The sequence below is a fragment of the Erpetoichthys calabaricus genome, chromosome 17 (genome assembly GCF_900747795.2).
Source record: "Erpetoichthys calabaricus chromosome 17, fErpCal1.3, whole genome shotgun sequence".
In the NCBI taxonomy this organism is placed as follows: Eukaryota; Metazoa; Chordata; class Cladistia; order Polypteriformes; family Polypteridae; genus Erpetoichthys; species Erpetoichthys calabaricus.
In genome coordinates this window covers 10,056,294-10,071,343 of record NC_041410.2, presented here as the reverse complement: position 1 = coordinate 10,071,343, position 15,050 = coordinate 10,056,294, and the positions used below count along the sequence as shown (strand labels likewise).

Here is a 15,050-nt window from a genome sequence, read left to right as displayed (position 1 = left end):
TTTCCCAATATACCCAGCATCTCTCCTCTGCACATGTCCACACCAATGCAATCTCGCCTCTCTGACTTTGTCTTCCAGCCTGAGCTGACCCTCAAATTTACTCATTCTGGTCCTGTCCATCCTTGTAACACCCAATGCAAATTTTAACATCTTTAACTCTGCCACCTCCAGCTCTGTCTCCTGTTTTTTGGTCAGTGCCACCGTCTCCAATCCATATAATATAGCTGGGCTCACTACCGTCCCTTTCACTCTTTCCCCACTCCATCCTGTGTGGACTGTTGTGAAAAGGGAATAGATGTTACTTACTCCAGAGCACATCAAGGACTTAAACATATTTATAAAATATAAGAAAATCATGACGGGCTTCAAGAAAGGGCTCGGAGCCAATCCCTGATGTAATCCCACCTCTGCCTTGAATGCATCCATCACTCCTACCGCAGACCTCACCACTGTCACATTTCCCTCATACGTATCCTGTACCACTCTTACATACTTCTGTGCCACTCCTGACTTCCTCATACAGTACCACAACTCCTCTCTAGGCACTCTGTCATATGCTTTCTCCAGGTCCACATAGACAGGTCCTTTTGACCTTCTCTATACTTCTCCATCAACATCCTCAGAGTATCTGTGCATCTGTGGTGCTCTTTCCTGGCATGAAACCATACTGCTGCTCACTAATCATCACCTTCCTTCTTAACCTAGCTTCCACTACTGTTTCCCATAACTTCATGTTTTGGCTCATCAATTTTATCCCTCTGTAGTTACTGCAGCTCTGCATGTCCCCCTTATTCTTAAAAATCAGTACTAGTACACTTCTCCACTCCATAGGCATCCTCTCACTTTCCAAGATTGCATTAAACAATCTTGCTAAAAACTCCACTGCCATCTCTCCTAAATACCTCCATGCTACCACAGGTATGTCATCAGGACCAACAGCCTTCCCGTTCTTCATCCTCTTCATAGCTGTCCGTCCTTCCTCCTTGCTAATTCATTGCACTTCCAGTATCTCCACAGCTTCCAGCCTTCTCTCTCTCTCTCATTCTCTTCATTCATCAGCCTCTCAAAGTACTCTTTCTATCTGCTCAACACACTCTCCTCACTTGTGAGTGAGTATGTTTCCATTTTTATCCTTTATCACCCTAACATGCTGCACATCTTTCCCAGCTAAGGCCCTCTGTCTAGCCAATCGGTACAGGTCCTTTTCTCCCTCTTCAGTGTCCAACTACTCATACAACTCATCTTATGCCTTTTATAGCCTTCGCCACCTCTTTCTTCACCTTATGCCTTATCTCCTTATACTACTGTCTACTTTTTGTCTACTCTGACTATCCCACTTCTTCGCTAACCTCTTGCTCTTTATACTATGCTGCACTTCCCCATTCCACCACCAGGTTTCTTTGTCCTCCACCTCCTCCCTCTGTCCAGATGTCATACCAAGCACCCTTCTACCTGTCTCCCTTACCACTTCTGCTGTAGTTGCCCAGCTAACTGGTAACTCTTCACTGCCACCCATTGCCTTCCTTACCTTCTCCCTGAACTCCACCTTAATGTTTTCCTTTTTCAACTTCCAGTATTTAATCCTGGGCTCTGCCCCCATTGTCGTCCTCTTCTTGATATCCAATGTCATCCTATAGTCCACTATCCTATACTGTCTAATTGTCCTTTCCCCTGCCACCACTTTGCAGCCTCCAATCTCCTACAGACTAATTATCCTGCATAGGATATAATCTACCCATGTGCTTCTTCCTTCACTTTTGTACATAACCCTGTGTTCATCCCTTGTCTTAAAATACATATACACCACAGCCATGTCCATCTTTTTCACAAAATCCACTATCATCTGACCACTTTTATTCCTCTCCTAGACATCATACATACCCATCATCTCCCCATACCTTCTTTTCCTTTCACCAACATGTCCAATGAAATCCGATCCAATCACCACTCTTTCTCCCATGGGTACACTCTCCACCGCTTCATCCAACTCACTTCAGAAATCTTTTCTGATCCATTGCACAAACAACTTGCAGGTCATGTACACTAACAACATTCGTCATCACACTCTGTTACCAGCTTCATAATCATCACTCTGTCCAACATTCTTTTCATGCACTTTTGCTATAACATTATTAAATATACTGTATTGGAATGTTGACTGAAGAATGTGAGTTTTTTTAAGTATTAAACATTGTTTAATATTAACGGTTATTGAAAATTTTTAATATACAATATCTGCCGTAAGAATTTTGCTTACTGGTAACCGATGGTATGAATCAATATACCATATTCTTTTCGTTGTGTTGGGTCTTTATAAATTTCATGTAATACTGTATTATAAATGTGCTGAAACATGTTTTGTTTTACTTTCAACTGAATAGTTTGGTCAGATAGAAATGTATTAAAGCATACACTTTGACCAGATGTTGCTGATGCTTACTTTGTACTTTTGTTATCCTGAAGATGAAATTGGAGAATAAAGGCTACAGAGATGCTCAGGAGTTTGCAGCTGATGTACGATTGATGTTTTCTAATTGTTACAAATACAATCCTCCAGACCATGAGGTTGTAGCCATGGCACGGAAACTGCAGGTGAGGCTCTACCCACTGATAGTGGAGTTCAGAAATAGTAAGTAAAAGGCTGTATATTGCTGCTAAATACAGAGGTCTTAATATACTGGATAGTATCACTCTGCTTTTATGCTTTACTATATGAAATTAAAGATTTAATGCATATTGGTGTTATTTTCTAAAGCATGCTTTTTTTAATAACACTGATCTCTAATTATAAATAAAAACAGATAAAATGCTATCTAGTAATTATACGTTTATAAACAAGCTGTTTAATCTGTCTTATTTTTTGTGGGGGGGGTGTGGTTAATTTTATAAAGGATGTTTTTGAAATGCGTTTTGCAAAGATGCCAGATGAACCAGATGAGCCTTCCATTCATGTGCCGACCCCAGTGATCCCTGCTCCCACCAAACAGCCTGCTATGGCTCTCCCTCCATCCTCCAGTGACAGTAGCAGTGATAGCTCTTCAGACAGTGAGAGCTCCACTGATGACTCAGAAGAGGAGCGTGCACAGCGACTTGCAGAACTGCAAGAGCAGGTATGATAAGCATGTGAGGGCAGACAGAATAAGTTAACTAGACCTGCATATCAAACTGAAGAGGGAGGGCACTTAATACATTATAAAAGAAAGGATTCTTGGAACACTTTATAGTCTTAAATGATGTAAAATTATTTATAATCAATATACTCATTCAGATCTGTTTACCAAGTATATAGAATTTCATGCATGTGCAGGTGTTGCTAGATACAGTTGTGTTGCTGTTTCAGTAATTTTTGTTCATGTTGACCATAAAATACATAGCAATGGTAGTTTTTCAGATATTTTCAAACATCATTTTAACAAACTGGAAGCTGCTGCATGTACAGCTATATTAAAAAGGTGAAAAAAATTTGTAATGCACAATTGCATTTGCTTTTAGTTCTGAATGCGAAATCTGAAAATGTTTCAATGTAAAAGATACAATGTGTAAATGCTTAAGAACTGGTATTTGCATAATTGATTTATCACCTCTATTTATAATGAGTCTATTTAAAATAATCAAGAATTGAATTTCAGTACAGAGTAGTGAAATGCATTGTGTTTTGTTAATGCTAAAATTTACTTTGCTGCAAGAAAAATCCAGTACTAAACCAGGCATTACTTTTAAATCATCAGATAATGCCCAAGGTTATGAAATCAAATTTTGAAATGTTACAAATTACAGCATACATATACACTCTTAAAAATATATTAAAGTGACAACTAAAATATGTGTTATGTTGTGATTTAGTTTTCTTCATGTTGTTGGCATGTTAATGTCAGGCAAATAAGTCAATGCAAGGATCAGGTTAGTGTCACTCTACTAGTGCCAGGCTTGGGCATTTGACAGCATTGCAAGCTTGTAATTCCTTTAGATTGTTTGATATAATGTCTTACAGGTTTCAATGAAACCTGTCTTATCTGAGTGTTTTGAGTGGCTCAATTTATTATTGTTTGGTTTATGTTGGAGCTTTGAGCAGCTTGAATGTTTTAAGACTGTATAGAAAAGCAGACTCCTTCGAGATTTTCTACTCAAAGACCTCTGCGGACAGACAACTTCTTACTTCTTGCAAACCGGCAGTAGGCAATAACAGCATTTATATAACTGCCATGCCTGACATTTTGTGGACCAACAAAAAATTCAGTGCTGAACAGTGGTTGGGAGACACTGGACTAGATGATGAATTTTATTAGACAGTAACATTTAAGTAGTTACAAGAAATGTAAAGAGTAGGAATCAGTGTTTGTTTCTTCATGCCCATTAACTATTTTATAACTGCTTTTTTGTTTTATTCAGCTTAAAGCAGTGCATGAACAGTTAGCAGCATTATCCCAGCCACAGGCAAACAAACCAAAGAAAAGAGAGAAGGATAAGAAAGAAAAGAAAAAAGAAAAGCACAAGAAGAAAGTGACAGAGGAAGTGCCCATTGTTGAAGAACAGTCGAAAAAGAGCAAGATGAAAGATCCACCAAAAAAAGCCAAGAAGAGCAGCAAGTATGTTCTATACTTTTTTTGGATCTTTAATATTCACAGTATATAAATATTTTAATTTGGTTTTGTTTTTATTCAATGTGTTGTACTCTATAGCAAAAAGGAGCCCACAGCTGTGAAAAATAGTAAGCCCTTACCCCAACCACCCCCACCAGTCTCTGCTGCTCCGCCTCCTGCTGTCTATGAGTCAGAGGAAGAAGCTGAAAAGTGTAAACCAATGTCTTATGAGGAGAAGCGCCAACTTAGCCTAGACATTAACAAGCTACCTGGAGACAAGCTGGGGCGTGTTGTACACATCATCCAGTCAAGGGAGCCCTCATTGAAAAACTCCAATCCTGATGAGATTGAGATTGATTTTGAAACCTTGAAGCCCTCTACACTAAGAGAACTTGAGAGATACGTTTCGTCTTGTCTTCGAAAGAAGCGAAAGCTACCAGGTGAGAATCTAAGAAGCTTAAACAATAATGACCACTTCTGCTCTCTTTACATCTTCATTGCTTTTCACTATGTAACAAAATTTTAAGCAATTTAAATTTTACTTGTAATTTACATTTTCTGTCTGCAAAGATCACTGATTTCATTAGGAGAAATTAGCCATTATTAAAGTAGACAAATGCTTCAACACATTATCTTATTTAATACTTATAATAGAGGATTCTTGAAACATGTTTGTTATTCTGTATTGTGGTCTGTTCTTGTAATATTTATAGCTGAGGAGTGACCAATATCTTCTACTTCCATCCCATACCTGCTGTGACAACCAGGAGGGATCACATTTTCATATATTCCCATTGTAGTTTGTCTAATATATTTATATCTTTAATTCTCTAGATCCCTATCTATGCAATGTAGGGCATCACTACTAATAACAGTTGAGCAAATCAAGCCAAGAAAAATCTTGTTTTAATTTATTTTTCTGAAATGTGCAATGGTTAAGTCACTATTCACATTGTATTCTGATTCTTTTTAGTGATGGTCCATCACAGGTAGATATAGATAGATAGATAGATAGATAGATAGATAGATAGATAGATAGATAGATAGATAGATAGATAGATAGATAGATAGATAGATAGATAGATAGATAGATAGATAGATAGATAGATAGATAGATACTGTATTAATCCCAAGGGGAAATTCACATTATATGTAATATAATGCAGGTAGTAATTAAACAAAGATGAAAGGTAATATCTGAGTATATTCAGGAGGTGATGGTTATTCTTAGTATCTCCTAAAGGCTTTAGATGTTGTAGCACTCTTTCTTGTTCATCATTTGATTTCTTTTTCATTGTACAAATCTGTACATCTTAGTCGACTTTTAAAATTAAGTGTTTTTTTGTTAAATATAATCAAAACTTTCTAGGATTTTTGTCAATAATATAAGAATCTTTATCTGTTATTCACTCAGACTCTGCTTTCAAAGCTATAACATTAAGCTGGACATTGGAATTTTTGTTTCTAGAGTACCACAGAAAACTGAGCTAGTTGTGGCAAGCAATCAAAAATTAAACTTGAGACATTTTCACAATTTTCTGATGCCATCCAGAATCCTTGCTTTTATATCTAAATATCACTGTTTTGTCTATTGTCCTAATAGCTGTGGTTTTTGATATTTATTAAAAAATGTATTTATTTTTGTATTTACTAATTTACAAAGCGAAAATTAATATAATTCCATGTTTTAAAAGTTAAAAAATAAATACAATCTTTCTACATTTAAAACATACATTTTCGAGCACTTGGCTCACATCTGTATCACTTTAATCATAGTAAAATTCTATGCACTCTAAATACAAAGTACTCATACTACAGTAAGAGCTAAATTATGACAGATTTTGATAGAAAACCTATTTTTATGCAGGTTTAGATAACACTGATCTTGTTTTACTGCAGGAAATACGCTTCTATATTTTTATTTTACACAGATTATTGATTGACAAAGTTCATTGCTTCAGTTTTTTTGGGTAAGATCATGATTTTATAATATTTCGACCTGCATTAGAATGTCATCTTCTGATTACAACACCAATATACTTTTTTCTTTATTTTTTTGAATTTTATTTCTTTTTTCCCACAAATTGGTATTGTTTCTTTATAAACTGTTTATATAAATGGACTTAAACTAGTTAAATCAGATTTAACTTTTTATTTTTTTCCTTTAAACATTTTGATATTTTCCAGTTACTTAGTATTCAATTGAAAAATGACATACTATAGCCAAGAACATCAGAGTAGTGGATATTGCCTTTTGGTATGTTTTTAGTGAATGTAGTTTTTTCAAATAATAAATCAACAGGCACAGGAGTAGAAGGCTGCAGTGAAGATAACATAGATTTTCCTGTTGTTTTTTTTGGCTAGTTATTGTACTGATTATAGCATTTAATCAATTTTGGATGACTAGGCCTGTTCTTTGTTGTAAAAGGTAAAGCGTTGCACGTTTTGGTAACAGTCATGAGTCAATCGATGATAACTTCTGTCTTAAGTTTACATTTACTAGAAATACAAATTATACGTGATAGACAGATTCAGTCCTTACTGTTTTTTTATATAAATAGACATATAGAGATATAGAGATAGGTAGATAGATAGATAATATATATAGAGATAGATGATAGGTACTTCACACTGAGTTTGCAGTATGTAGACTCAAAATATTGTCCTAACTAGTATATTTTAATGGAAAAGAAACTTGTCAACTGTTGGATGTATATAGAATAATAATAGACAAGGACTGTCTCATCTCCGTTGCTGACCAGCCTTGGGTTTGGCTTTGACACTTGTATAGTTGCCAGCTGTAACTTAAAAATACGTTTTACAGTCTTCAGTAACTTATTTCACTTGGATTATTTTCAAATGTTTTGTACTGTTGTATTGCTCATGTGATCTTTAAAACAATAGAAACTGCTATAGATAATTGTTTTGAGGCATATCAAATCAGTTCCTATCTTGCCCCAAATTCCATTCTTTGATAATTGTGTTAAGACCCTTGAACATTCCTAAAAAGCCATGAAATTCAGCACTCAAGTGCTTATACTCTGGTAAGTTTTTTTTTTTTTAATGTAAACTGCTTTGATGCATTACCTGCAGGGAGTGCTTAGCTTCTCAGTAAACTCTTAATTCTTGTCATGAAAATGCTTTAAACTTGGTATTCAGACTAACTTGCCATGCTCCAGAGCTTACAATTTTTTAAAACACAAAATTCTTTTAAAGTGTTGTTTACTTTTTATATCAGCCTTGGCATCACATTATGTGTTTATAAGAACATGCCATTTATTAGATGCTGTTAACTTCTTTATACAGCATATTTTGATAGTGGTCACTCTGTGCCACTTTTGTAAATACCGTTTAATCCTTTCTTCTGTTATGTCACAAGTATTTTGTAGTCTGTTGTTAGATTTGGTTGCTTTATTGGCATTCTTTATATTTCCTGAGAGTATCATTTGCCATGTGTGATTCATGTAATCAAAAGGATTCATATTCTACCTCATTGTACTTTTTAGTGGCAGAGAAGACCTTTGAAACAACCCCTGTTGTAAAAGCGAAGGCTGGAACTTCGTCAGAATCGGAGAGCAGCAGTGAATCTAGCTCTTCTGAGAGTGAAGAATCAGATGCAGGTATAATATTTCAGTGATGATTAGACTTGATTTCTCTTTTGTCACCTCTAAATGGAAATACTGTGAGGTTCCTGAAGTAAGAAAATAATAATGATAGAAAAATTAATTTTCTTTGGTATGAGTTGTAGTTAATTCCTGTACAACTTTTTTAGATGCTGCTCCGAAAAAGAGGAAATTAAATTCTTCACGTGAACAGAAAAAGGTAGATTGTTGTTCCTTTCATAATTTTAAACATCAAGTGTACTGGTGCTTTTTATTGAACATTTTAGATGGAAAAGATGTATCATTTGCTGATGCTGTATTTCAGTCTAGTTCCCCTTGATGCTGTTTAGAAGTATTAAGTGTTGTTCAGAAAATCAGTGTCCATGGTTTTTATTTATTTATTTATATATATATAGATATATATATCTATATATATATATATATATATATATATATATATATAGATATATATATATATATATAGATATATATATATAGATATATAGATATATATAGATATAGATATATATATATATATATATAGATATATATATATATATATATATATATATATATATATATATATATAGATAGATAGATAGATACCAGCACTCCTCCCTTGAAGCTTTGTCCTCTCCTCCCGACTCTGGCCACTGAGTGGTGGTGGCTGGCCCCTTTTATAGCCCACCCGGAAGTGCTTCACCACCTGGTCCCAATTGCACTTCCGGGTGGGGCTGAAGATTTGTCCAGCCAGGCTGTGGAATCCACGCAGTACCCCAGCTCCCAACCAGGCTGTGGAGGACTCCATCTTCCATGGACCCCTGTGGGAGGTTGGGGAATCACCGTCAGCCAGGGAGGCTGCCACCAAGTGTCCCGGGGGAGGTATTGAGCCTGCCCATGGTTGCTCCCACTGAACATATGCAGCAGGGGCATCCCGGCCGGGCATGGGACCTGGCCTCCCATATATATATATATATATATATATATATATATATATATATATATATATATATATATATATATAAAATATGTATGTATACATTCACAGCGCATCACTTTTTCCACATTTTGTTATGTTACAGCCTTATTCCAAAATTGATTAAATTCACTTTTTTCCTCAGAATTCTACACACACCACCCCATAATGACAACGTGAAAAAAGTTAATTGAGCCCTTTGCTCAATACTTTGTCCATGCACCTTTGGCAGCAATTACAGCCTCAAGTCTTTTTGAATATGATGCCACAAGCTTGGCACACCTATCCTTGGCCAGTTTCGCCCATTCCTCTTTGCAGCACACCTCAAACTCCATCAGGTTGGATGGGAAGCGTCGGTGCACAGCCATTTTAAGATCTCTCCAGAGATGTTCAATCGGATTCAAATCTGGGCTCTGGCTGGGACACTCAAGGACATTCACAGAGTTGTCCTGAAGCCACTCCTTTGATATCTTGGCTGTGTGCTTAGGGTCGTTGTCCTGCTGAAAGATGAACCGTCGCCCCAGTCTGAGGTCAAGAGCATTCTGGAGCAGGTTTTCATCCAGGATGTCTCTGTAAATTACTGCAGTCATCTTTCCCTTTATCCTGACTAGTCTCCCAGTCCCTTCTGCTGAAAAACATCCCCACAGCATGATGCTGCCACCACCATGCTTCACTGTAGGGATGGTATTGGCCTGGTGATGAGCGGTGCCTGGTTTCCTCCAAATGTGACGCCTGGCATTCACACCAAAGAGTTCAATCTTTGTCTCATCAGACCAGAGAATTTTCTTTCTCATGGTCTGAGAGTCCTTCAGGTGCCTTTTGGTAAACTCCAGGCGGGCTGCCATGTGCCTTTTACTAAGGAGTGGCTTCCGTCTGGCCACTCTACCATACAGGCCTGATTGGTGGATTGCTGCAGAGATGGTTGTCCTTCTGGAAGGTTCTCCTCTCTCCACAGAGGACCTCTGGAGCTCTGACAGAGTGACCATCGGGTTCTTGGTCACCTCCCTGACTAAGGCCCTTCTCCCCCGATTGCTCAGTTTAGATGGCCGGCCAGCTCTAGGAAGAGTCCTGGTGGTTTCGAACTTCTTCCACTTACGTATAATGGAGGCCACCATGCTCATTGGGACCTTCAAAGCAGCAGAAATTTTTCTGTAACCTTCCCCAGATTTGTGCCTCGAGACAATCCTGTCTTGGAGGTCTATAGGCAATTCCTTTGATTTCATGCTTGGTTTGTGCTCTGACATGAACTGTCAACTGTTGGACCTTATATAGACAGGTGTGTGCCTTTCCAAATCATGTCCAATCAACTGAATTTACCACAGGTGGACTGCAATTAAGCTGCAGAAACATCTCAAGGATGATCAGGGGAAACAGGTTGCACCTGAGCTCAATTTTGACCTTCATGGCAAAGGCTGTGAATACTTATGTACATGTGCTTTCTCAATTTTTTTATTTTTAATAAATATGCAAAAATCTCAAGTAAACTTTTTTCACGTTGTCATTATGGGATGTTGTGTGTTGTAGAATTCTGAGGAAAAAAATGAATTTAATCCATTTTGGAATAAGGCTGTAAGATGACAAAATGTGGAAAAAGTGATGTGCTGTGAATACTTTCCGGATGCACTGTGTGTGTGTGTGTGTGTGTGTGTGTATATATATAAATATATATATATAATATACACACACACACTGCCTGGCCAAAAAAAAAGTCGCCACCTGGATTTAACTAAGCAAATAGGTACAAGCCTCCTATTGGATAATTACTGCATGGGCGATTATCTTTCAGCTGGCAACAAGTTATTTAACCGCAACTGGTGCAGTGAGTTGCTTCTCATTTCTTAAACAACCATGTCGAAAGACACATCTCGTGGTCGTGGAAAAGATGTTAGTCTGTTTGAGAAGGGTCAAATCATTGGCATGCATCAAGCAGAGAAAGCATCTAAGGAGATTGCAGAAACTACTAAAATTGGGTTAAGAACTGTCCAACGCATTATTGAAAACTGGAAGGATAGTGGGGACCCATCGTCTTCGAGGAAGAAATGTGGCCGGAAAAAAATCCTGAATGATCGTGATTGGCGATCACTTAAACGTTTGGTGAAATCAAATCGAAGAAAAACAACAGTAGAACTCAGGTCTATGTTTAATAGTGAAAGTAAGAGCATTTCCAAACGCACAATGCGAAGGGAACTCAAGGGATTGGGACTGAACAGCTGTGTAGCCGTAAGAAAACCACTAATCAGTGAGGCAAACCGGAAAAAAAGGCTTTAATTTGCTAGGGAGCATAAAGATTGGACTCTGGAGCAATTGAAGAAGGTCATGTGGTCTGATGAGTCCAGATTTACCCTGTTCCAGAGTGATGAGTGCATCAGGGTAAGAAGAGAGGCAGATGAAGTGATGCACCCATCATGCCTAGTGCCTACTGTACAAGCCTGTGGGGGCAGTGCTATGATCTGCTGTTGGTCAGGTCTAGGTTCAGCAACAGTATGTGCTCCAAGAATGAGGTCTACTGACTACCTGAATATACTGAATGACCAGGTTATTCCATCAATGGATTTTTTCTTCCCTGATGGCACAGGCATATTCCAAGATGACAATGCCAGGATTCATCGGGCTCAAATTGTGAAAGAGTGGTTCAGGGAGCATGAGACATCATTTTCACACATGGATTGGCCACCACAGAGTCCAGACCTTAACCCTATTCAGAATCATTGGGATGTGCTGGAGAAGGCTTTGCGCAGCGGTCAGACTCTACCATCATCAGTGCAAGATCTTGGTGAAAAATTAATGCAACACTGGATGGAACTAAATCGTGTGACATTGCAGAAGCTTATTGAAACAATGCCACAGCGAATGTGTGCCGTAATCAAAGCTAAAGGTGGTCCAACGAAATATTAATGTGTGACCTTTTTTTTTTGGCCAGGCAGTGTATATATACACTTACATACATACATACATACATACATATATTATATATAAATATGTGTATGTATGTATGTATAATATATATATATGTGTATATATATACTTATATATATGTTTTCAGTCTCCAGTTCAAAAATGCTTTATTAACAAATCCAACAAAAAAAAGTCTATAAACAAATGTGGTCACTAGTTAACACTATTTACCATATTCACAGTAATTACAACAGCATACTCCTGTCTTGTCTTCCCTCTCCTCTAAACCACTAACTCTATATTATTTCAAGTTATAAAGAGTAAATTATCACTTTAACAGAACAAAGTTGTATTACTAACCTAATGCACAATAAACTGAGTCTGATTATGTATTTGGTAGTGTACATATTGATAGTATGATCTTGTTGTGATCATGTAAATGTAGGCAAAGTTTGGTGGAAGCTTAATTAACTGTGCAGCTAGACGTATGATTGTAAGCGTTCACCTGTTAAGCTCTCTGTTGTTTTTTTTTCTGCTAGAAGTATGTCTTTATGGTAAAGTTTGTCTTATTTGTTTTTTAATTTGCTTCCACTACCAGCATCACCACCACCATGTTCAAACTGCAGGAACGCCAGCTTCACAGCAGCCTGTGGTCCAACCAGTGCCCCAGCAGCTGAGGCAGTCTCCTCCACAGTTCTCTTCCCCACCCGTTTCAGTTTTGGATAGCTTTGAATCCATGCCTCACTTTGGACAGACTATGATGCACCTTCCCCATCCAAACGAACTACAAGCTCACTTGCCCCCGCCGACTGAGCAACATGCTTCACCATCACATCTCAACCAGCATGCCACTGTGGTTTCTCCTCACAATGAACAGCATCCATACCTCAGCCAGCATGCCGTTCTCTCTCCTCCTGGTGAGTGCTTTCCGAAGTGTAGGACAAGTGTATCCTTTCTGCTTTCGTATCACTTGTTACATTTTCATTTTTATGCCAACTATAAATTAACACAGTACAACTATTCTTCCGAAGCAGGATGGTAATTAATTTCCACCTGTGTTCAATTCCAGGAACTCTCTTAAAATTTGCTGTTTTTATGGTCACTAGCTGCTGGGTAGTTTTTCTCAAAACAAAATTTCTGCCTTAGAAACCTTTTTAGACATCTTAATTGACAGCGTGAAAAGGAACAGATGGGAAGATAAATTAAAAGATTTGAAAAGTCTTGCATATTCTTTGAAGCACAGTCAGGAATCTTAAGAACTGGGAGTTGCAAGGCATCATAAGACCTTGCCTAGCTCTTATTGTAATGACACTGTTAAATGATTATGTACACTAATATAGTTTTATATCAGAAACTAATTAGTATTTGCTTAACACAAAGTGATTCTCAGCCCGCACTCCCAAAAACCCCACAATTTTGGCATCGTTAGGATAGAGGCAAAAAGAAGCACAAATGAAGTCTCTTTTGAAATATGTAATGCATTATAATGAATATTCTGAAACCCTAAGGAGAAAAAGTGTTTTGTAATCATATTATTCCAAAAAGAGAGAACACAGTTCTTTTAAGCATAGACAGGTGTATACAGTTAAGGGAAAATATAATTGCATTTTCAAAAATTTTAAGATTTCAATATGAAGCAAAACTTGTCTCTTAAGCAATCTGTTGAAAATATCAAAATTTATTGTTGTACAGTATTACATCTTGATACAGACACCAGTTAAAGTTTCTTGGTAAGCACTTGCATTGCTGTACCTTTCACTTGCCCTCTTGGGTCATTGGTTGTGGTGAGGGTACTTGTAGCATCTCTTATAAGTAAGTGACACTAAATATTGCATTATTCTCTTTAACATGATTAAGTGATATATTGTATGAAAATGCTGTATATAAGTTGTTACTTGACTGCTATTCAAGGTTTCTACTATTCTTTCTTGAAACTTTTTTTTTTTATATATATATATACAGCTTTGCACAATGCAATGCCACAGCAGCCCTCAAGACCAAGCAGCAGAGCAGCACCTCTACCTCCTAAACAACCACAACAGCCACATCAGCAACACCACCAGATACCCTCTCAGCCACCACCTTCTCATCGGACTCACTCGCAGTCTCCCAGCTTGACAACTCAGAGCCTGCTCTCTTCACAGACTCCTTTGTCCTCCCAGCCACCTCAGATGCTATTGGAGGATGATGAACCCACGCCACCCCACCATACTATGCCAGTTAATCCAATGCAGATGTACTTGCAGCAGCAGCTTAAAGCACAGATGCAACATCAACAGACTCCGCTCCTTCAGTCTGTCCAGGTTCAGTCACAGCCACAGCCCCAACCGCCTCCTCAGCCTCCTGCTCCTCAGGTTCCTCCACAGCAACAGCAACCGCAGCCCCCACCAGCCATCCAACAGCAGCAGCACCATCCACCTCCAGCGCAACAGAGACACCATCATATGCAACCACTGTCTTACCCAGCCCATATTCAACCACCACCACCGAATCCAATTCAGCAGCAGCAACCTCCGCCTTCTGCGCAGCAGCACAAGCCTCCAGTCCAGTCCCAGCAAGCAAAACCACAACAGGTCATCCAGCATCACCACAACCCATCTCCACGGCAACACAAGCCCGATCCCTACTCTGGTGGTAGGTATCATCATTGTGTATGTATGATGTAGTGTTTTGTTCATAACTTGAAGTGGCTTAACAAAAGTGGATCAATTCATTTACACTATTTTTCCTGTTCTAGCACTTGCCGTTATCTTCTCTGAGCTATTTTTACTTGCTAAAGGAGTCATCTGTAAGCAACTAGTTTGATATTGTCTGGAGAAGTTCATCATAAAAACTATTGTCTTTTACTTAATCTTGTTTTGCTTAAAGGGAAACAATCTGAATTTTAAGGCAATGTGAATCATGTGTTGACCCTTGAGATATGATCATTGTGAGAGCATTTTAATATCTATAAATCATAGGAATATGTTCCTTATCTAAAAGGTTTATTAGCATCTT

At 37.9% G+C, this 15,050-nt stretch overlaps 1 protein-coding gene across 1 annotated transcript in view; it reads left to right on the top strand.

The window, feature by feature from the left end:
* The window catches only part of brd4 (bromodomain containing 4), a 131,622-nt gene that overhangs the window by 100,930 nt on the left and 15,642 nt on the right, over window positions 1-15,050 (top strand). The window contains exons 9-16 of the mRNA XM_028823356.2: window positions 2,464-2,592; window positions 2,892-3,110; window positions 4,390-4,586; window positions 4,680-5,020; window positions 8,087-8,200; window positions 8,353-8,402; window positions 12,652-12,970; window positions 14,016-14,687. Coding sequence (XP_028679189.2) covers window positions 2,464-2,592; window positions 2,892-3,110; window positions 4,390-4,586; window positions 4,680-5,020; window positions 8,087-8,200; window positions 8,353-8,402; window positions 12,652-12,970; window positions 14,016-14,687 — 2,041 coding nt within the window. The remainder of the gene's footprint in view (window positions 1-2,463; window positions 2,593-2,891; window positions 3,111-4,389; window positions 4,587-4,679; window positions 5,021-8,086; window positions 8,201-8,352; window positions 8,403-12,651; window positions 12,971-14,015; window positions 14,688-15,050) is intronic.